General features: G+C 40.4%; 1 protein-coding gene across 1 annotated transcript in view; it reads left to right on the top strand.

The window, feature by feature from the left end:
• Positions 1 to 24,437, top strand: part of LOC128369481 (partitioning defective 3 homolog) — a 328,222-nt gene that overhangs the window by 221,525 nt on the left and 82,260 nt on the right. Inside the window, exons 19-20 of the mRNA XM_053330529.1 lie at positions 12,793 to 13,023; positions 13,962 to 14,211. Of these exons, the coding sequence (XP_053186504.1) occupies positions 12,793 to 13,023; positions 13,962 to 14,211 (481 nt within the window). The remainder of the gene's footprint in view (positions 1 to 12,792; positions 13,024 to 13,961; positions 14,212 to 24,437) is intronic.

Raw genomic sequence — 24,437 nt, 5'->3', positions numbered from 1 at the left:
TCCCTCCATCTTTCCTTCCCTCCTTCCTTCCTTCCTTCCTTTCCTTCCTTCCTTCCTCCCCCTTCTGTCTTTCTTTCCTCCCCCTACCTTCTTCCCTTCCTTCTTTCCTCTGTCCTTCTTTCCTTCCATCCTTCCTCTTTTCCATTCTCCCTTGTACTTGCCTTCTTTCTTTCCTCCCTTCCTTCCTCCCTCCTTTCCTTCCTTCATTCCCTCTCTCCTTCCTCCCTCTGTTCCTTCATTCCTTCTTCCTTCCTTCCTTCCTTCCTTCCTTCCTCCTTTCCTTCCTTCTTCCTCCCTTCCTTTCCTTGACTCGAGGACAACAGGAGGGTTAAACATGAAGTGCATTTCCACAACATTTATTCAATCAGTGGATCAAGGCTCACTCTGCTGCTGAGATATATTCACTATTTCTTTCAATAGTTTTTTACTTTTTAGTTCACTTCAGTGTTAGTCTGCTGTCAAAGAAAGTTAACACTCCCTGACAGTGTTTTGCATTAAAAGTCTGCTGTGACAGTGAGAGTAGTATACCTTATCAGCTGGTGAAAGGCTTTTAAATTAAAATTAAATATCACCCATGCAGGAGGTTTTGACTATCTGACACAGACTCCGACTGAAAGAAACTGCAAAATAGCAACAACTGGAATGAATCTGTCAGTGAAGACAGTATTTAAATGTGGAAAAAAAAGAGAAAGTCAGAGAAATGCAATGCTAAGAAGGGCGTAACTCTGTTGTGTTGTGGGAGTTAGTGTTGTGGAAATGCACATTATCCTGAAGTAACCTAGACAACAGGTAAACATGGAGGAAATGTTTCTATTAACACGAAACAACAGCGACAGCACATTAAAACATGTGCAGGTCAGAAAACAACGAGGCTTTTCACTAAAACATGATAAAATGTACTAATAAAACAAGAGTGGCTAGGTAGGAACAAAGGGTTTTTTATTATATAAGCCACTTTAAAATAAAAGCCTGCTTCTCTCTGAATGACAGGGTGAATATTGAATTGAATTCATGACACGTGCATAAGCAAAAACTTTCATTACTCTATTTTTTTTAACTATTTGATGATTTGCCTATAGCATCTTTTTAAAGGATAACAAGTTTCCTGAAGTTTCCTGAACTCGATTTACTACTGATATTGGAAACTTTCTACTTCATTCTACCCCTTTTCCACCGAGCTGGAGCCAGTGCTGGTTCGGAGCTAGTGCTAGAGCCAGTACTCAGTCGGTGCTAATCCAAGCACCTCTTACCAACCTGTTGCTTTTCCACCGGCAAGGAGCCACGTGATTACATCACTGTATAACGTAGCCAGTGCACGCCTTTGAAGCACTTCCATGATTCACCAGTGAGAGGCAGCAACATGGCGCAAGGCATCTAGCCTGCCGGAAACGAAGAAGAATTAAAAAGAAGAAGAAGAAGACAGCTCTGGCAAAAAAAAATGATAAAAATAGTACTTTTAATCAACAAATCTTTAACCCTCTGTAAATGCCACGCTAGTCAGCTAATGAACGTTAGCCCTGCTAGCCGGCTAATAAATGTTAACCCCGCTAGCCGGCTAATAAACGTTAGCCCCGCGAGCCGGCTAATAAACGTTAGCCCCACTAGCTAATGAGTTGGTGCTTGCTCTGGCTCCCGTTCTGAAACTCCAGGCTGGAGCTTTGGCGGTGGTAAAGCAAAGAACCGGTGCTTAGTCAGGCTCTGGCTCCGAACCAGCACCAGCTCCAGCTCGGTGGAAAAGGGGTAGGTGTGAGTTAGTATTTTGGTTCATTTGATCAAACCAGCTTATATACCCTTCTAGTCCAAGTCCTTCATATCATCTCACATCTGTCTTTGCTGTCTCATTTACTCTTTCTATCAAAAGATGTAAACTGGATTCTTGTTTTTATTACTTGACAATAGATTATGAAACTTCCTGGAAAAAACATATGTAGCTGCAAATGTCAGTGATCGGTAATAACATGACATAAATGTACAGGAACAGCAATGCGGGACGTTAAAAACTGCACATATTGATCTGCAAACGGATTAGTTAGAGATGATGTTTATGTAGTTGTTCCCTGTGCTTCTGTGTTCGGGCTCGTGCTTGACAAGACACATTTGTCAGTCTGCAGAGTGAAGTCTTGCAGTCTTCGCCACAGTTTGAGGTCGCAGCTGAACATGGTTGTGAAAGCAGTTGGGTGACTACAGATTTGATTTTCTCCCATTTGCTTCAGATGCGACAGTAGCACTAATTGTTTTGTGTGTGTGTGTATGTGTGTGTGTGTGTGTGTGTGTGTGTGTGTGTGTGTGTGTGTGTGTGTGTGTGCGTGTATGAGGAATGTATGCATGTGTGAGCGGAGAGAGGGAGAGTAGAGAAGCACTCTGTCCTTGGTTAAGGCAGCGAGCTGACAGCGAGTCATCCGTCATTGTCAAGTCTTGTGTATTTTCACTGTCGCCTCGACTGAATAGAGGGCCTGCCTCAGAAGTCAGCGACTTGGACAAAAAGGACAAATCTCGGTGAAGGAAGACGTGTTGAGGAAGACGGGAAATGAGAAATGAGAGAAAGTGAGAGAGGAGAAGGTTTAGAGTGAAGCTGTGTCGGGGGGCTTTTTACATTAACGTGTAGGTGCGGTTGTGAAAACTCACTCAGTTATAACACGTGAAGACATGAATAGAGAGGAAAGGTGTGAAAAATAGAAAAATACAACTTTAAAGTTCCATCAGTATTTTAATACTTTAGTCAAAATCTTCTTAACGCTCTGTTGGCAACTATAAGATGGAGAGGAGACCGTCTCCAACTTTCTGTCATGTAATATCATGAGTCAGCAAAGAAGAGATTGTTTGGTGCATATTTTATTAGGTAAATCTGCCAAATGGTTGCAGCAGATGGATAAGTGGAGCCATTGCATAATTCGATAAGAACTAGGAAAAGAGAACAACCTGGATTTATTGTTTTAAATCCAACAAGTTGTAATACCCAAGTCACAAAATACACACTCAGTGCTTTTCTATTATGAAGCCATGAATATTACAAAAATGATCCATATGATCAATTGTGATTATCTACATTTCTGGTCGAGGTTTGGTTAAGTTTTCTTACAATTAATTAAAGATGATTGATTGTTTAGTCTGTAAATTATAAAAAAAAACTATCCATGAATTTTCCAGAGCCCAAGATAACATCTCCAAATATCTTGTTTTGTCCAACCAATAGTCCAAAAATGAAAAATAATCCATTTATCCTGACATAAAATAGAGAAAAAACAAAATCCTTCTATTTGAAAAGCTGGAACTGGAGGACTTTTTTGTGTTTTTTGCTTTAAAAAATCACTGAAACAGTTAAAATTATAGCCATTTATTTTTATTCCATCCTCTAATTGATTGTTTAGTCTGTAAATTATTTAAAAAAAGCCCAATGATAGCATCTCCAAATATCTTGTTTTGTCCAACCAATAGTCCAAAAATGAAAAATAATATCCTGACATAAGATAGAGGGGAAAAAATCCTTACATTTGAAAAAAAAATTAGTATTTTTTGCTTGAAAAATCACTGAAACAGTCAAAATTGTAGCCATTTATTTGATTTTGGTCCTCTAATTGATTAGTCCACTAATAGTTTATATTTGCTGCAGTTTAAACAGGCAGGTAGTAACACCCATAGCCCAAGATAACATCTCCAAATATCTTGTTTTGTCCAACCTATAGTCCAAAAAATGAAAAATAATCCATTTATTCTGACATAATATAGAGAAAAAACAAAATCCTTACATTTGAAAAGCTGGAACTGGAGGATTTATTTGTGTTTTTTTGCTTGAAAAATCAGTGAAACAGTTAAAATTATAGCCATTTATTTTTATTTCATCCTCTAATTGATTAGTCTACTAATAGTTTCAGCTCTAATCATGTCTTATTTGCTGCAGGTAGTAACATACAGTATCTAAATTACAAAATCCTCCTTCCCCATCCAAGACTTCTTTTCAAGCAAATGAGTTCTATTGGTATCGATGCGATTCATACTGGTCTCCAATTAAACCAATTAAAGCTGCAACACCCTCATTACACAGCAGACAACAATATGGCAGTAATTGTTTCTTGTGGTAGTGATAATCAAGCTGTCTTCACTGCACATCATATCATTTTCTTTAATTAGGCACCATTGTTTTTGGTCAGACTGATTTTGCCTTTACAGTGAAATTCTGAAATGATCTAATTCAGGGATGTTAAACATGCGGCCCGTGAGCCAGATACAGCCCGCCGAGGGGTCCGATCCGGCCCACTTTCCTTATTCCTCCCTTCCTTCTTTCATGTCATATTTGTCGTTCTTCCTTCCTTCTTTCATGTCTTCTTTTTCTTCCTTCTTTCCTTCCTTCCTTCTTTCCTTCCTTCCTTCCTTCCTTCCTTCCTTCCTTCTGTCTTTCATTCTTTCCTTCCTTCCTTCTGTCTTTCATTCCTTCCTTCTTTCCTTCCTTCTGTCTTATTTTCCTTCCTTCCATCCTTCCGTCTTTCACTCCTATCTTCTCTTCCTTCTTTTCCTTCCTTCTATCTGTCATTCCTCCCTTTCTTCCTTCCATCCTTCCTTCCTTCCTTCCTTCCTTCCTTCCTTCCTTCCTTCCTTCCATCTTTCACTCCTGTCTTCTCTTCCTTCTTTTCCTTCCTTCTATCTGTCCTTCCTCCCTTTCTTCCTTCCATCCTTCCTTCCATCTTTCTGTCCTTCCTCCCTTTCTTCCTTCCATCCTTCCTTCCTTCCATCTTTCTGTCCTTCCTTCTTTCCTTCCTTCCTTTCTTGCTTCCATCTTTTTAATGATCCGGCCCACGTGAGTTTAAATTGGGCAGTATGTGGCCCTTGTTTGACACCTCTGATCTAATTTCACCAGCAGCAGATCGGTTTCATCGTCTACTTTTTTTCGTCTTATTTTAAGTTGGGTATTTATGGGAATGATAGGTGTTATTCCAGCTGGAATTGAATACCTATCCATTTCCCCCCTAATGTTTTAGGCTAATAGATTTCTCCCTGTTTTTCTAAGTGCCCCGGGTTTATTTTCACTTTGTGGGCCTCTGGTGTCACTTTACCAACTTAAAAAAAAAAAAAAAATCAGCACTCTCCAGTAAGTATAAATGATCCATGGTCCATTTACCGAAGCCCAAACACAAGCGTCCTGCTGAAACTGAAGACTGTGACAGCTCTGAGAGATGGGATGTTGTCGTCCTCCTCGTCTGAGCTGTGATTGGCTGAGAAGTTTGTTGACACAAGCCTCCGCCACATGTTGGATGTGGACTTTATCAGTGATGGAGGACAAGCCTGGACTATTTAAATCAGGGGTGTCAAACATGCGGCCCGTGGGCCAGAACCGGCCCGCCGAGAGGTCCAATCCGGCCCAGTTTCCTTCTTCCATCTGTCCTTGCTCCCTTCCTTCCTTCCTCCCTTCCATCTTCCCTTCCTTCCTTCCTTTCCTTCCTTCTTGTCTTCTCTTCACATGAGATCTAATTGGTCTGTATGTGGCCCTTGAATGAAAATGAGTTTGACACCTCTGATTTACAGACTTTATATTTGTAAAACTTTTTATATAACCCTTTACTACAATTGGTAATTTAATAAATTGTACTTTTTAATCAGACCTATAAAAAAACACTAAACTGCACCACCATCCCAAAATCATTAAAAAGCAGAGACAGCAAGGTCTAATTGTACTGCAGCTCTACGTAATAGTATAATAACCTAAAAAAAAGGAAAGTAGTAGCAAGAAGATATAAAACAGGCCAACCAGCCACCAATTTCATTATCTTGATTAATGTATTATCAATTTTGCCTATCATTTATTTTATAGATCGCTTCTGAATCAAAGCAAAGTAATTGTCTCAGTTGGTATCGAGCAAATTAAGGTCATACTAATCTGTGACTTAATCACTTCCTCAGAGTTTGAATGTCAGTCTCCTACTTACTGAGAAACATTGATCCACTTTACAATAACAGGGAATCTTGTTTCAGAAAGATCAAATAATTAACCTAACTTTACTTCCCAACCTGATTATAAAATTGACTGGTGTGTAAACCACAACATGGATAAGTCACATGACACCTCCTCACCAGGATTTATTATATGTTGTAAAAAGGTTTTAACAAAGAATGTGAATATTTAGTTCAGGCGTGTCAAACTCATTTTCATTCAAGGGCCACAAACAGCACAATTTGATCTGATGTGGGCCAGATCACTAAAAGGAAGGAAAAGAAGGAGGAGAAGGAAGAGAATACAGGAAGGAAGGAAGACAGGGACCAAGGACAGATGGAAGGAAGAGAAGAGAAGACTAGAAGTAAGGAAGGAAGGAAGGGAGGGAAGATGAAAGGAAGGAAGGAAGGAAGGAAGGAAGGACAGGTGGAAGGAAGGACCAAAGTAAGGAACCAAGAAAGGTAGGAAGGACAGACAGACGGAAGGAAAAAAGGAAGGTAGGAAGGACAGATGGAAGGAAGGAAAAGAACACAGGAAGGAAAGTGGGCCGGAATGCACCCCTCGGCGGGCCGGTTCTGGGCCACAGGCCGCATATTTGACACCCCTGCTGTAAATTCTTTTCTGTTAAAGCAGCCCATTTAACTTTAAAAAGCACCTTATTAGTAATCTCTTAATATTTAAATAACAAAACTTTACATTTCATGATATTTTCCAGTATATGATCCGTCATGTCTGCGTAACCTTTGCAGACACACAGCGACAAACCTCATCAAAGAGAAAAACATTAAGCATGATTGTCAATTACAGAGCGTTACTGTACTGAGATAACAGAGGCAGTGAAATGAGATGACAGGTGATATCCTTTTATACAGACTGAATCAATAACCCTGCCGCTGTCACTTCCAGCTGAGTCGGGTGTCATCGCCAATCTAACCTCTGCTGGCCAGCTGCTTTCATGATTGCTCTGCATTTGTTATTATAAGCGCTGTCAAAAGCTTAACTTTGTAGGATAACGTTTATCTGCAGATGAATAGTGGTGTCACTGTCCAAACACGCTGATGCAGATTATTAAGAACTGACTGAGCGGCTGCCAGGTTTGAAATAATCTGTTTAGCTGCCTTCTTAAATGTCTGTCAGACACCGTTCATTTAGATGTGTAGCCAATCCTGATTATTTCAAAATTTAGTGTATTTGTCCCAAAAACTAAATGCAAAAGATTTAATTTTTTTTTTTTTTTTTTGAATTTTATTAATGGATATCCCCTTGAGATGAACCATCTCGTTTTCAAGAGGGTCCAACATAAAACATATATTACTACACAACAACACAATCACAATCACATACAGCATGCATAAGACTCTCAATTACCAACCAACCCAACCATCATTCCTGTAAACCCACAGTACCCACACAAATACCACAAAGCATATCATGTAATGCCAATCATAATGATATTAATATCAATAATAATTACAATAGTAATAATAATAATTAGAGTAATAACAGTAGTAATACTAAGTAATGTTATCAATCTTAATATATACAACATGATACAATATAAAATGTCACTACATGTATATAACAAATACACCACCACCATATCATACCATTATTATCCACAGTACAGTAACAGTAATAATAATGTACTATGAAGAATAATAATAATAGCAATAGTAATAGTAATAGTAAAAGAAAAAAATGGCATTGTTTCCTCTTTAATAATTGTATTCTCTTCCAAATTTCCTTCATATTGTTTCTGGGTAGGCCTGACTGAACTCAACACTTCACAATAAAAGCTGTAAGGTTATTTGTAAGTCAAAAAAAGTTTTTCATGTTTGTGTCTAAATGCCGTTTGTTAGATCTCCAACACAGTGTAAATTATCCTTTTTTTTTTTTTTTTTTTTTTTTTTTTTTTAAAGCCTACCACTGAAGTGTGACTGTAGTGAATGGTGCTGGGTGTAAAGCCTTTAAATAGAAAAGGGTGTGCAGCGTGAAAAGCCTATCAGCCCAGCTCTCAGTGAGACGTTAAGGGGACAGGACAGGCTGATGAGAATGAATGGGAGGCCGCCAACTCACCAGGTTGTTCACTCTGCATGTATTCAATTTTCTATTTTTATTTTTTTATTTATTTTCTGTCTTTATTCATTTTTCAGTCAATCTTACTGTAAACAAGAAGCTTGGTGGGAGGGGGGGGGGGGCGCTTGTTTCCAGACTCGCATTTTGAGATGATTCTACAGCCCAGCGGGTCATTTGAATAGAATTCGATGTATTTTACCTCTAATTGATTTTATGCATCTTATCCTTTGCTTCATGAAAGCCAAGTACATTATGCTTTTGGAATAACCACAAAAAATGGAGTCTAGTACATTTTTAAAAATAAATGTCACAAATATTCAGTTTGATTGATTGATCTATTTATTTTAAACAGCTATGTTATTTCCTTCAAAGTTATAAGGAACTCTTAACTTGCCTTTTTTATTGCCTACAAGCAAACAAGGCTATCAGCACATAGTTGATTCACATGTAGCATGGAGTAGAACAGGGGTGTCAAACATGCGGCCCGAGGGCCAGAACCGGCCCGCCGAGAGGAGCAATCCGGCCCACTCTCCCTCCTGTGTTCTTTTCCTTCCTTCCTACCTTCCTTCCTTCCTTCCGTTTGTCCATCCTCCCTATCTTCCTTTTTTCCCTTATTCCTTCCTTCGTTCCTTCCTTCCTTCCATCTGTCCTTCCTCCCTACCTTCCGTTTTTCCCTCATTCGTTCCTTCCTTCCTTCCTTCCATCTGTCCTTCCTTCCTTTCTTCATATGTCCTTCCTTCATTCCTTCCTTCCTTCCGTATTTCTGTCTGTCCGTCCTTCCTTCCTCCCTTTCTTCCATCTGTCCTTCATTCTTTCTTTCCTTCTGTCCTTCCTTCCTTTCTTCATATGTCCTTCCTTCCTTCCTTCCATCTGTCCTTCCTTCCTTTCTTCATATGTCCTTCCTTCTTTCCTTCCTTTCTTCCGTATGTCTGTCTGTCCTTCCTTCCTTCCTCTTTGTTTGATAATGTCAAAAGTAAAATTAGATTTGTTTTTGTCTCTCTGACTCATTTTATAAAAGATGAGAAAAAGAGAGAAAGAGCTTTTTACTGTATTTTATTTTGTTGATATTTGCATATTGTATATTTATTTCAAATCATCTGTCAATGCTAATAATGTTCTGTCCTGCTTTGGCAATATAGATTTCTGATCTGTCTTGCCAATAAAGCTTACAGTATTTGAATTTCAATTGAACTGAGGGGAGAGAGCAGCAGCAGCAGCGGTGGTGGTAGATTGAGCTAGAGAGCGAATGAAGAGAGAGAGGGAGTGCAACCGTGCAACCAAAAGAACAAAGGAGTGAATCTGAGGAATAAAACGTTATATTTTCTCATTGTTTCACAACTGAAGCACATATAAACACACCCACACGTCTGCACACCACTGTGGGAAGGACTCACAGTACTGGGTGTTTGGTGTGAACTGTGAATGCAGCCTTACATGTAAGCTGGGTTTATGAATGGTCTAAAACAAGGTTACATAGCCACAGAAACACACATTACCTCATCGCTAGGCAACCTGCAAACAGCTGTGTTTTACATGTGTTTTAGTTAAAATGACTTAGCTGGGAGTACATGGTGTATTTGTATGGGGGCTTTTTTCAGCCACAAACCTATACACATTAATATTTCAGTGTATTTATATAGCACCTTAACCCTCCTGTCGTCCTCCCGGGTCAAATTGACCCTCCTCTCTTTTGACTGTTCCCTCTTTCCTCCCTCTTTCTTTGCTCCGTCCTCCTTCCATACTGCTTTCCTCACTTCCTTCCATCGTTCATTGCTTCCTACCTCCCTCCTTACTCCTTTTCTTCCTTCCTTCCTTCCTTCTTCCTTTCCTTCCTCCCTCCCTCCTTACTCCTTTCCTTCCTTCCTTCTCCTTACTCCCCCCCCTCCTTACTCCTTTCCTTCCCTCCTCCCTTACTCTCTTCCTTCCTCCCTTACTCCTTTCCTTCCTTCCTTCCTTACCCCCTCCCTCCCTCCTTACTCCTTTCCTTCTTTCGTTCCTTCCTTTCTTCCTTCCTTCCTTCTTTCCTCCCTTCCTCCCTTCCTCATCCCTTCCTCCTGTCCTTCCTTGACCTGAGGACAACAGGAGGGTTAAACACAACACGGTTGATTCAAGGTGCTTCGTACAAAGGAAGAACACAAAAAAATAGAAAACACAGATATCAGAAATAATAATGCATGGTCATAAAATACATAGTGACAGTTTGACACAGTTAAAAGCTAGTAGGGAGTAAAAGTACGTTTTTTAAGGTTTTTCTTAAAACTGTCAATTGTGGGAGAGGAACGAAGGAGCGGGAGGAAGAGAGTTCAACAGTTTGGGGGCAGCCTTGTCCTCATAGCACTTATATTCTCTTTATTTTACTTCTTTATTTCACCTTTCTTTCTGTCTTCACCCCTCCCCTCCACTCTACTTCACTCCAAAGTTTGCACCACACTCTTCCTCTTCTTCTACTCTTTCCTTCCTTCATTATCTCCCTCCCACATGACACCACATGTCAGTCCGTCAAAGCTTTGTGTGTGTGTGTGTTTTTTTGCAAACCTTATTGCTACAGTAGCTGTAAAGTGACACCACCCGGGAGATTAGGACTCCTTCCATTTACCTTCATAACTCCACACACACACCTTATCTTCTTTCATTTATTATCCACTGTACATGTCCACAGTCTGTGAAAGGTGCCATATGGGAACAAAAATTATGCCCGCACCACTGTACGAATAGCCTTAGTTTAATTAAACTGTCATGTTTCTCCTATTTTGCTGATGGTTATTTTCATTCAGAGCTACATCTTGTAATGAAATTTGTAGTCAGTCGGGAGGAATGTCACACGTACACACACACACACACACACACACACACACACACACACACACTCACACACAAATACACACAATTGATCACCTTCCTTCTTGGTGAAAGCAGCAGTAGCCAGTTTTTAAATGTGGTATGTTTTTGTCTGAGTTGCTTTATAACTATAGTGGATTTTCTTCCTCTGTGTGGTGGAGACAGATGTTTTGTGTCGTGTGTGTGTGTGTGTGTGTGTGTGTGTGTGTGTGTGTGTGTGTGTGTGTGTGTGTGTGTGTGTGTGTGTGTGTGTGTGTGTGTGTGTGTGTGTGTGTGTGTGTGTGTGTGTGTGTGTGTGTGTGTTATTATCAATACACACCTGGTTCATGAAGGGGAATCAATGATGTAGTAGTGGGCGAGTCTGACATTGCTTTTTGTCAATACATCTCTATCGTCTTCCTCTCTGTTGTTCTGTATAAAGAAAGAGAAGCACCATCTCTTCAATAGTATTAGTTAGAAATGCCATGCTACAATAAAAAAGCAAACTAAAACAAACACCAATAGGGGATAAATAGAAAGCTAGAGGATGCAGCGCCTGATAATGATGCATTGTTACATTTACCGTCCGTGCTGACGTTATTTGCAGTGGGCCCTCACCTTGAGGGTCTTTGTGAGTTTGGCAAAATCCCAGACTCCTCCACACACACACACACACACAAAATATTACTCAACATTGCTGCAGGAAGATAAAGTCACAGCAGAAACACTGAGAAAGGCTCTGAGGTCATACTTGGACAGCTTTAGTTGTTGTTGGTCATTCGGAATTGGCAGAAAATGGCTCGTTGTGAAATATATTGCTTAGTCAGTTGTGTGTACTGTACTGTAAGATCTCTCTCTCTCTCTCTCTTTCTCTCTCTTATCCTCACACTCCCATCCTCTTAAATCATCCTGTTGAGTCATTCTGTAAAACAACACTCAAGATAATGTTCCTCTTGCACTGACTGCATCATCCTTTGTCATCCTTGAGACATATTTTAAGCCTAGATTCAATAATAGCCAAGGTCAATGTGGATGTATTAATTCTAGACAGATGTTGTCAGCTGTTATTGTACTATTCGATATGATGGGGTAAAGATGCAGTGTGTAGACTTTAGTGACATCTAGCAGAACGGACATGGTAGAATTGGAATATAGTATGTTTTTATTAGTGTATAATGTCATGAAAATATGAATTGTTGTCTTTTTTTTTACCTTAGAATGAATCAGACCTTTATATATAAATTGGGAGCGGGTCCTCTTAAATAGAGGCTGCCATGTTTCTACAGTAGCCCAGATCTCACAAACTTAATACTGGTTCTTTTGAGTTTTTCTTCTACACACTTAAAAAAGAAGGGTGGGCTAAGGGGTATTTAGTTGGTTGCAATCTGCCACATCCCTGCTAGATGCCTCTGAATCCTACACACTGGTCCTTTACTGTTATGTCAAGATGTGTTTTAATCCATTGGAGTGGAAGTGAATCTAGTTTGTAGGTTTTTAGTGTATGGGACGTCTGCTTTTTGTTATACACAGTAGAATAGATTAGAAAACTGATCTAGGTCTACATATATTGGTAAGAACGTATAATTAAGAAGTCGGTCCACATTTTTGGACAGCCTAAATAGAGAACTCAATATTTGCTTAAAAGTTCAGTCACATCGATACTTCCAGTTTGCTTTTACCAAAGTTTCCGTAGTGTAATGAGCTGGTAATCTATAGGGTTCAATATGCAGATGTAGATATTGAAGACTATATGTTATTATCCCCAAAGAGTTGCCTGAGATTCCCTTTTCTGCTGTTTAAAGTTATAGGAATGGCTTGGTAGTTGGTTAGTGGTGATTGGTGTCGAATAGAAAATTGGTGTGTAGAGGATGTTGATTAAGTTATTATTAATAGTGCCGTCACAGTAGGCCGGGTAGGTTTGATCCGAAGTGTTAGTTCATTTTACTACAGTACCAACCTCTCTATCATCCTATCAGGTTCCTCAACAAAGGATGTAGGACCATCCCTAGGCTTGAAGAAGTCCAGCTCACTCGAGAGCCTCCAGACCGCTGTTGCTGAGGTAACCCTCAACGGAGACCTTCCCTTCCACCGGCCCCGCCCTCGTATCATCAGGGGGCGAGGCTGCAACGAGAGCTTCAGAGCAGCCATTGACAAATCCTACGACCGACCGGCTGCCACGGAAGAGGACGATGAGGGCATGGAGACACGTAAGATATCCGATGTTCCTGACCTTCGCCCCGGTGTTTAACGAGACTCTCCTCTTTCTGTAAAATCACAGGTTTCACATCCGTCAGCAGCTGGGACGCCTGTCAGTGTCCTTCAGCAAGGAACGCCAACCTCAGTCTCCCTGTAACTCCTCAAATACATCTGATCAGTGAAATCACACGTTGATGACTTCACTGATATTGCATTATGGGTTACTAAAACGATGCTCTCTAACAAAGCAAAGGTCATTCATAACAAAGGTCCCTTATTAAAAGTCATGAAATGTCAGCCACTAAAATCCTGAATGGCTTCCGAACCGATGCATGGCAGTGACAGCCCTCAGACTAATGCTCATGTTTTTTATTATCAGTGCTTGTGGCAATGGCAAATCACTGAGATAGATATCAAATCCATCACAATGTCAATATGAGGCACGTTAAAGAGGTCGAGTCAGGATTATCAATGTACCATTATGGTAGGATAGCGCCCTGTTAGCGTTAAGCAGCTCTCTATTTTTTTTTATTGGTCATGAGAAATACAGGTAAGACAGGTATCAGTGCGATAAGACAAAATACATCTACTATTAATATATCATTGGGAATATCGAGTCCTTTATCCTATAGTGTCATCAAATTGTAATCAATGTTCTTCTTCTTCTGTTTTAAAGTGTCTGTGTCTTTTAATGGTGACCATTTTGGAACAGAGCTCCTCAGTCACTTTTAATATGTAGTTAAATTATATTAGGCTCGTTTTGAAGCTTCGGAGATATAATTGCACATTTCCATTTTACTTATGGATTATCATTTATTAGACATTGATTTTTATGTGTTATAGTTCCACTTGAAATAACTTATTAATTGTTAAAAAGATGGTTTTCTCTATTTCTCCCACCACCGCATTTCTTTTCTCTCTTCCTTTACGACTCTGTCTTTGTCTCCAGTGGAGGAGGACACAGAGGAGAGTTCCAGATCGGGGAGAGATTCTGTGTCCACAATGGCCGACCAGACGCCGCTGTCCGGCACCGAGAAACCGCTGGTCAACGGCACCAACCGCACCAAAGAGGAGAAGAAGAAAGACAAAGACAAGGGAGGGAAGGAGAAGAAGAAGCAGCAGCAGCAGGAAGGAGGGAAGGAGAAAGACAAGGGAAAAGCCAAGAAGGGCATGCTGAAAGGACTCGGGGACATGTTCAGGTAAGACAACTCAACTTTGGAGGGGTTTTTTTGCTTTTTTTGATGTAAAATTTGTCTTAACTTGGCTTTTACCCAACCAGCTTGTTGCAAAGTGTTTTTACAGAGAAGTAAGACAGAAAAGCTTCATAAAACTGACTTTAAATCCAATATTAAAGATATTTCGCTACTGTATGTTAAACTTAATAATTTGTCATGCACATTCAAAATGTACTGGAAAGGTAACCATAGTCTTCTGCAGAAAAGCTTAAGTAGATTGTAAGTCTCGTTAAAAGACATTTCGGTTGTAGATTTGTTTTGGGGACAACATAAAAACAGTGTAGGAAGAACGTGTACTGTGTGTACAGAGCTTATCTAGTATTGTTGTTGCAGAATGTAATGAATCGGGGGGGGGGGGGGTTACTGTGTTATCTGTCCATTGGCACAAACTCTCCTAAACTAGATATACAGTATGTGTGGATTAGAGATCATGTGACAGCTGAGATGCATCTGTCAAAGTCACATTGATCAATATCGAATCCAAACAGCTGATTTGAACTTATATGCAAGTGCGAGTTTTTGTGTTTTGGCTCCATGTGGTAGCAGGCAGAGCAAATTGAGTGTTTCTATTAACACGTGGGTCAACCATAATGATGTGTTACAACTTTTGGGAGAGCTGGATGCACCTCAAAGAAAAAATTGTGGTGGTAGTACTTAAGAGAGAGACAGATGAACAGCAGCAGCCTGAACCGTGTAGCCACAAGTGCAAAGAGTGTGAGGAAACCTTAATTAGGCTCCTAAACAACTTTCCCTGTTATTCATTCTCTCTCTGCAGCCTCTAACATTTTACTTGTCAAACACTTCCTCACAGTTAAACTGACAGAAACTGTGTATGCCACACACATGCACACTTATACTGTTAATGTACCGTAAAGCCCACATACTTCCTCTCTCTTTCTCAACCCCCATTAGCACTGGCTTCCATGTCCAGGTCATTTTGTCTGCCCTCCCTCCATCTGAATGGTTGGGAAGCCTATGAGCCCAGCCAGTAATGTTATATGAATGTCACATTAGCAAAAGTGGCAGTGACAGGAAAGGGAAAATAGTGACTGTGACTCTGAGAGAGGAGAGTAATGAGGTCCACAGAGATGGAGAGAGAGAGAGAGGGGGGGGGGGGAAAGAGGGAAGGAAGTGGATAAGAGTATGGTGCAGTATATGGAATAGTAAGAGTGAGGGGTAGTGAAAGAAAAACTAAATAAGATTGTTGCTAAGTGAATGACAGAGACTGATGGAAGTCTGATGCTTTTAAAGGAGAAAGAGAGGGATTGAGTGAGTAGGTGGAAGGTTTTAAAAGTAAAAAAGCAGAAGATATAATGGAAAAATTTGATAGAAAATGAACAAAGAAGTGGCAAAAGATGATGAGAAATGATGACATGGGTGAGAGGAATGAAGAGAGAGAGATACAGTAGTCAGAAGTTTTCAATAAGCAAGATTTGACAGATTTTAAGATTCCTAAATATCTTTTAAATTTCAGACAAATTCAACAAATTGAAAAAGGTACGTTTGTGTATTAGAATAGAGCTGATTAGCCACAGCAGTATAGTAGGGGGACGTGCAAGAGACAAACATTTTAGGCTCCATTTCATCTTTCATAAAAACCTCATTGTGTGGTAAAGGCCCATGTCCCATACCCTTAATTCTAAAATAAGGTTTCTCCTAAAAATGTGTGTAAAACACTGTTTTAAAATCAAACTAAAAACCATACATTTTGTGTAAATGGCTACTGAAATTAAGCTTTTTGCCCCTTGTGGCTTCCTTATAGCTAAAGAACCAGCAGTGCTCTGTCTTCAATTTCCTTAATCTTCTACGGGTTGCAGTACCTCCATTTGGCCAGCAGTTCCTGTTTAATGGCGAAACGGCAAAATTCCTCACATCGCCACCAAGCAACCAAATCCCTAATCAGAAAGTTTTTGATAACTTTTAATCTCCAATGTCTCAAGATGTTTCTGAGTGAATTTGAAGTCGTCAGATTGAATCTCTAGGAGGAGTTTGCTCAAATACGATGTGTGGAAAACGCCAAAATGGCGCCAAAAACACAGATTTGATACAAAACGGCCGACTTCCTGTTGGAGTGAGGGTATGGGTCCAAGAGACTTTTTTGTGCGTCTTTACACAATACATATGTGTACCGAATTTTGTTTGTCTACGTCAATCTGAGTCGAGGGGCTCGATTTTTTAAAATGTCCCATACCCTTAATTTAAAAATACGTTTTCTCTTAAAAATGTGTGTATTTGCCAAGATGACCTGATAACATCATCACATGCAAAAGTGATGGAGTAGAGCATAAAGACAATGTTTTAAAATCAAACTAAAAAAACATACATTGTATATAAATGGCTGCTGAAATTAAGCTTTTTGGCCCTCGTGGCTTCCTTTATAGCTAAAGAACCAGCAGGGCTCTGTCTTCAACAGGTGGGATCACTCGAGCTCTCTACTGGAGAAGCAAAAACACTCATGGAAATCAGTCAGGGCCACACACACACATATAAACACCCAGTGGAACAATCAGCAGTATGCACATGGCCAAATACTGCAAACTCTTACAAGCAGGCGTAGTTCACACTGATATACACACTGAAGTAATTAATAGGGAACATACACACATATATTATTGTACTCACACAGACTTGGGAGGATTCAGTCAATTGCACACATGGTCCCCAGCAAATCCATACACACTGTACAATCCAGTACTCCTCAGATGATAATGATTGGTATGCACTGTCAGAACATCAGTGTTATGGCGCTGTGATTGGCTCGATATTGGCCACATCAGATCTGCTCCATTAAAACTCCGTCTGACTGCCTGTTTGATCCGCTCCCAATGTTTGCTGGCAGACACAGCTGTGCGCTCCAAAATAATGATGTGCGATATATTCCACCCAACTGTGTGCCTACTCTGCATTGCATACCCAATTTAAAGGAATAATCCGCACAAAAAAAAAAGAATCAGTATTGATAGAGCAGACTTGTGGTTCAGGCTTTTACATTTCCTCATCTGAACACATGATGCCAGGTGGACTTTATCAGAGAAACTGATCTGGATCACAGGAGGTTATTAATATCATATAAGCTGTTCATATTTAGGTTTGTTAAGAGTTAAGATTCTTTATGATATTTATATTTATAACTCCCATTTAACTGACTAACTTACCATATATTTGTTCATCTCTTTTAATAATATAGCAACTTCGTTTTTTAACCAAACTGATATTAACTTAATTCCATATTCAGGTCAACACATTTTAATATCCTTAATTACTTTTATACATTACATATATTTTTTATCTTGCTATTGGTTTTATTTATTCTTACATCTCTTGTCTACTTACTGTCTTTTTTATTGTCTGTTATTTGTTGTTTTATTACTTTGATGCTTACATTGAGCTGCTGGAAACCTACATTTCCCATTGGGATCAATTAAGTGACTACCTATCTATCTACCTACCTCACACTGGAAATACAAACACATATATTTTGCTCATGTTACTTATAAAACTTAATGTTCATAAGAAAAAGTTCCTCTAAACTGCACTGGTTTATTTATTAGTAAATTAATTATATTCTGAATCTATTTGTATGCCAAATATATATATATTTTAACTTTTGTGCATGGATGCATGCTGCACTTTGTAGAAATGATGTACTCTTGCTTTGCTACCTAGTTAACCCTCGTGTCATCCTCCCAGGTCAAATTGACTGTTCCTCCCTTCCTTCCATCTGTCCTTCCTCCCTCCCTCCTTCTCTATTTCTTTCCTTCCTCTCTCTTTCCTCCCTTCCTTCTTTCCTTCCTCCTTCCCCTTTTTTCCTTGCTTCTGTCCTTCCTTCTTCCCTCCCTCCTTCTTTCCTTTCCTTTCATTCCATCCTCCCTCCATCCTTCTCTTTCTTTCCTCCCCCTACCTTCCTCCCTTCCTCTTTTCCTTTCTCCCTACCTTCCTTTCTTCCTTCTGTCCTTTCCCCCTCCCTCTTTTCCTTCCTTCTTCCTTCCTCCCTTTTTCCTCCTTTACTTCTTTCACCCCTCCTTTCCTTCCTTCTTCCTCCCTTCCATCCTTCCTTCCTCCCTCCCTTCCTTCCCTCTTCCTCCCTTCCTTCCTTGACTCGAGGACAACAGGAGGGTTAATGAAGACATGTAGAATTGATCATTTCTTGTATATATTTACAGAAGGGAGAAATATCTAAATCATCTTTATATGAATATTTTCTTGTCAGATTGCATCAACAGGAAATACAAGTAGAAATACGTCCCAGTGACACTCATTTATTTGACTGACGGCTGATGTGTGGAAAAACCTTCAGTTGAGCAAACATTGCAGCACAGTGAGCACTTAGCAACAAATACATTATTAAAAGTTTTTTTTTTTTGTTTCAAGTCAGAAAATGGCATGCCTCACTAGTGTTTTTAGTGTGTCAAAATGTCATGATGAAACAGCATGCAAATGTGTGAGCCGGCCCCAAACCACACAGGCTGAATGTGTCGAGAACGACGTTACAGGTTTTTTTTTTTTAAAGAGTGTTGAACGCGGAGCCGTGTCACACTACCCAAATGTGATGTGAGCACAAGTTAGCTCCCCAGAGTGGCTCTTCATCATGTCAAGAGCTCCCGAAGAGTGTCATGTGTTTGAGCGACTGTCTGTCTGTCTGTCTGTGTGTGTGTGTGTGTGTGTGTGTGTGTGTGTGTGTGTGTGTGTGTGTGTGTGTGTGTGTGTGTGTGTGAATGAGTGAGTGAGGGCGTTTGGTGTAGGAACGTCAGGGAGATTGAACTTTGATGTGTGCCTGTAGGTGTGCGTGTGTGTGTGTGTGGGATCAACAGAGCTGCCACCGCCTGACCCTCTCATGTCTCGAAGGCCTCACACTCAGTCCCAATCAAAGCCTCATCACCATCAACCCCTGCCAACTGAACAGCCTGCCAACTCTGTATCCATCTCTCTCTCTCTCTCTCTCTCTCTCTCTCTCTCTCTCTGTCTCTCTCTCTCTCTCTCTCTCTCTCTCTCCCTCACACTCTCTCTCTCTCCCTCACTCACTCTCTGATCATCACTTGGACTCAGAAGCAACACCCAGTCTGTTAGCTTGGCATCAGTGAAGATGATCGTTGCCCAGAAATTCAAGAGCTGCGCTAATTTTGCAGTGGTTTTACTGTGAGTGTGCATGCGTGTGTGTGTGTGTGTGTGTGTGTGTGTGTGTGTGTGTGTGTTCCCGTCATGAACAAGTGAACAAGCCTGAACTTAGGAAAGACTCTCACACTGCGACAAGATTCATGATGTGTCGACGAAGCATGATGTGATGCTGGTTTTTTGAATGTTCTCTCCGTCTGCCAGTGGGTTTTCTCAGACGCTCACTCTTTCATTATTGTAGGTAGATATTAGTCATGCAGCAAGGGACATCCATGCTTCTCCATCCTTTCTCCTGACATCCACGAGATAAGATGCTAATAATGATATTTCTTATAATCTAGAAAATTAAGCTGCTGATAATATTGTGTTCACTGGTACTTAGTGCATGTATCGCCTGCTGTGCCTACAAATGAATATCCTGAGAGGCTGTTCTGCTCATTACACACCAGAAAAAGAAAAAAAATATTGTTAGCTGGATCAAACTATGCTTCTTACACCAGGAGGCTTAGCATGAGCTTATTATGATCTGTGTCTACACATTGACTGTATTGACTATAGGTCACTCACTTTTTAGCAGCTCAGAACCCAACACACACTCACTGTGTGGCCAAAATGGAAGAAAATAGACTTGAAGTGTAGAAATATGCTTCAGTCTTGGTGAGTCTCAGGGTTTACTTTGGCTCAGCTACATCTTGAGCTGAATGCTAATATTAGCATGTTAGCGCACACATCATTTTGACTGTATCCTTTTGCTAGTTGTATTAGACCGAGTCAGATTATTACTAAAGTTAATGGGATTAATTTCACTGGGATCTATCCAGCTACGTCTTGAGCTGAATGCTAATATTAGCATGTTAGCACGCATCATTTTGGCAGTATCCTTGTGCTAGTTGTATTAGACTGAGTCAGATTATGACTAAAGTTATTGGGATTCATTTCACTAGAATCTATCCAGCTACGTCTTGAGCTGAATGCTAATATTAGCATGTTAGCGGGCATATCAAGGCCGCTAACTTGGTTAAACTGGTTTTAACCATGGTTGGTAAAACAAATTATGATGTGTTGTACTTGGTATTTTAAGTTGATGTCATTCTCCTTTAAAAAAAAAAACAAAACACTATAATATATGTGATTTTGTGATGGAAAGCTGTCCGAACCCATTGATCATGAGGTATGAAGTTGTGGAACATTTTAAAGAATATTACCGTTTTATTCAATAATATTTCATGACTGAGACGCAAAGTACGTTTTCAAACTTTCTCCCAGCAATGATTATGCAATGCTAGGTGTCACATCTATCAAAACGAGGGAGGGGGGAAATAAGACCGAAAGTGTCTGGATTATTACAGACAACTTGACATTTTCAAGGATGCCGTCACACTGTGAGCTTATTGTAGTGGCATTCAGTCTTTCTTGACTTTATCCTAAATTTGCTATTTTTGTGATGCGCTGTGACTTCTCAGCTTTATTGACATTTCAGTGCTGCTGCATATCCAATATGCCACCCTAACCTGCCCATATTATACACACACACACACACACACACACACACACACACACACATTTGTTGTCACTTTATGTGCAGTTAAAAGGATTAGCATTGACACATGGGTGGTCTGCCGTATTGAATAAGCTGAATCCTTGACATTTTGAAGTTGTCTTTTGTAACCGCAGAAACCCGTCAAAGTCATTTTTATCGATGGCGTCGGGCTCACATGACGAGGCGGGCCTAACTGTGCCTGGAATATAAGATCATTAAATGCCCCGGGGTCACGGTTAATACTGTGTCTCCTCCTTCAAAGTTTTCCTATCCAGTCATAAATCTTGTGTGTGTGTGTGTGTGTGTGTGTGTGTGTGTATGTGTGTGTGACAAGGAGAGTTGGGGTGTTTTTTAAGGGGCTGTTAATGAAAGTTAGTGGTGTGGAGAGAGAAAGTGTCAACTGCCGCTCCCTTTGATAGATTGCTCGTGCTCTTAGCATTAACAGCACACCGTCATTCTGAGCATTTCAAACGGCCATAGTTGAATTAATCAGGTAATGGACCCCCCACCCACCCCCCAACTATGGTTTCTCTTCCTCATTTTCATCTTTTGGTTTTCTTCACTTTGTCATTTATACTCCAAAGCATCAGCATTTGTTTTCTTTTGATTGTTTTGACTTGTCACAGCATTCAAGGAAGGAAGGAAGGAAGGAAGGACAGAGGAAAGAAGGAAGGTAGGAAGGTAGGGGAGAGGAAAGAATGAGAGAAGGAGAGAGGGAGGGAGGGAGGAAGGAAGGACGAGAGGAAGGAAGGAAGAAGTAAGAGAGGAGGAGGACGGAAGGGAGGAAAGGAAAGAAGGAATGGAGGGAGGAAAGGAAGGAAGGACGGAGGAAAGAAAGAAGGAGGGAGGGAGAAAGGAAAAGAGGAAGGAAAGAAAGGAGGACAGAGGAAAGAAGGAAGGTAGGGGGGAGGAAAGAAAGAGGGAGGGAGGAAAGAATGAAGGGAAGGAAGGAATGACGGAGGGGGGAAGGAAGGAAGGACAGATGGTTAACTTCCTTCACTTAATCAGAGTTACTATGAGAAGTTTTCTGATAGAAACTAGTAGTAATTCTTAATTTTAAAGAAGAATATAGTGTGGATACTTTGGAAAGGGTTTTTCATTGTTCTCCTGAGTGAGTTTGTGCAGGTAAATTTGTTTTTTATTATTTATTATTTTGAATATTGTTGGGGCATTTTTTGCCTTTATTGAAAATTATAGAGAGGCAAGAGGAAATAAGAGGAGAGAAAAGAGAGACGTCATTCAACAAAGTTCCTCAAGCATCGCAATTATGTGGTTAGCATCTCAGACCTCTTGGCTACCAGAATGCTAACTGAACAACCTTTTTATGTTTTTAATGAAAAGCTTTATTTATTGAACTAGTCATTGAGTTAGTCAGTGAATAAACCTCAAACAGCTTTTCAAATTCACCCCATCTGTTTTGACTGTTCCTTCTTTCCTTCATTCCTTCCTTCATTCCTTTCTTCCATCTGTCCTTCCTTCCTTCCTTCCTCCCTTCCTTCCTTTCTCTCCCTCCTTCTCTCTTTCTTTCCTCCCCCTACCTTCGTTCCTCTGTCCTTTTTTCTTCCCTTCCTCCTTTCCTTCCTTCTTCCTCCATTCCATCCTTCCTTCCTTCTTCCTCCATTCCATCCTTCCATCCTTCCTTCCTTCCTTCCCTTCTCTTCCCTTCCTCTTTCCCTTTCTCCCTCCCTCCCTCCCTCCCTCCTCCCTCTTACCTCCCTCCTCCCTTCCTTCCTTCCCTTCCCTTCCCTTCCCTTCCCTTCCCTTCCCTTCCCTTCCCTTCCCTTCCCTTCCCTTCCCTTCTTTCCTCCTTCCCTCCCTTCCTTCCTCCCTTCCTCCCTTCCTCCCTTCCTTCCTTCCTTCCTTCTTTCCTTTCCTCTCTTCCTTCCTCCCTTCTCATTGAATAAATGTCAGCTTCACTCACAGTTTGAGACAAATCCACCAGCACATGTGATGATGGAAAACAAGATTCACCAGTAACCATCTAATCTGTCTTCTTTACTTTTCTTTTGTGAGGTCCACACATGGTCAACAAAAAGACCCAGATGCTAAACCTCTGGGCAACATCTGTATCCTGTATATACTAAGGGTTGGTTAACTTCAATACAATTGTGTTTTGGGCAAAATTAGAGAATTAAAGTTTATAAATCCAGACTCACATAGAATATAAAGCTGATTTTACTACGTTATTCTATGGTTTCAGACTCACAGTGAATCTCACCATATTCCGCAAAGTACCACACTACAATATATCTTCCATCTCATTCATGTAATGTATGAGCTATTGTTTTCTTTATGGCAGGTCCAACCAACTGTCGTGAAAGCTAACAGAAATTTTCCCAGATGAGAAACACCACAGACTAGGAAGGAGCAGTTTCCAGGTCATGGAAGGAATCCAGAATCATTTACGATAGTTGTGGGAAAAAGACTCGAGACGTTAAGGTTATAGTGTGGGAACTGTTGCTACACGTGTGGTCCTCTCGCTTTCTCGCTCTCTCGCTCTCTCTCTCTCTCTCTCTCTCTCTGTCTCTTTCTGTCTTTCTCTCTCTCTCTCTCTCTCTCTCTCTCTCCCTCTCTCTGTCTCTCTCTCTCTGTCTGCCTCTCTCTCTCTCTCTCTCTCTCTCTCTCTGTTGATGGAGTGTGATTTTTATGTCATTCACACACACAAACACTCACAAATCATCTCTTTAACTTTTCTTTCAGTCTTTCTTTCTTTCACTTTTTCTTCATTATAGTCTTTGTATATTGTTTTCTCTCATTCATTTTTTTTTTCCATTCAGTGTTTTTTTCTTTTTTCCTATGTAGTTTCTCAGTGTCTCTCTCTCTCTCTCTCTCTGCTCTCTCTCTCTCTCTCTCTCTCTCTCTCTCTCTCTCTCTCTCTCTCTCTCTCTCTCTCTCTCTCTCTCTCTCTCTCTCTCTCTCTCTCTCTCTCTCTCTCTCTCTCTCTCTCTCTCTCTCTCTCTCACTCACTCACTCACTCACTCACTCACTCACTCACTCACTCACTCACTCACTCACTCACTCACTCACTCACTCACTCACTCACTCACTCACTCACACACACACACACACACACTCCTACATAATCACACCACTGGGTTTTCTCTACATATTCACTTCTCTGTGTTTCTTTCATTGATTTTCTGTCTTTCTCTTCTTTAGTCTTTAATGCTTTTCATGTACACACACACACACACACACACACACACACACATATATATACGTATTCATAAACTCATTTATCAGTGTGTATGTGTTGTTTTTTTTTCTTTTTCAGTCAAATTACACTCTTACTGTTTAATTCTTAAACACACTCATACTCCACTTTTGGGGTTTTGGTTTGCTTTTGATCATCCTGTAACTCTCTCTTGCCTTCATTTTCTTTTTATCTTTTTTTAACCTTACTTCATCTCTTTCACACAGGTACACACACACACACACACACACACACACACACACACACACACCTCATGAGGGTTTCTTTGTATTCTTCATCATAGTTTAGTTTTCAGTCTTAATGTTTCATTCGTTGAGTTTCTTC

Source organism: Scomber japonicus, chromosome 12 (assembly GCF_027409825.1).
Source record: "Scomber japonicus isolate fScoJap1 chromosome 12, fScoJap1.pri, whole genome shotgun sequence".
Lineage (NCBI taxonomy): Eukaryota > Metazoa > Chordata > Actinopteri > Scombriformes > Scombridae > Scomber > Scomber japonicus.
This window is presented reverse-complemented; position numbering and strand designations above follow the sequence as displayed.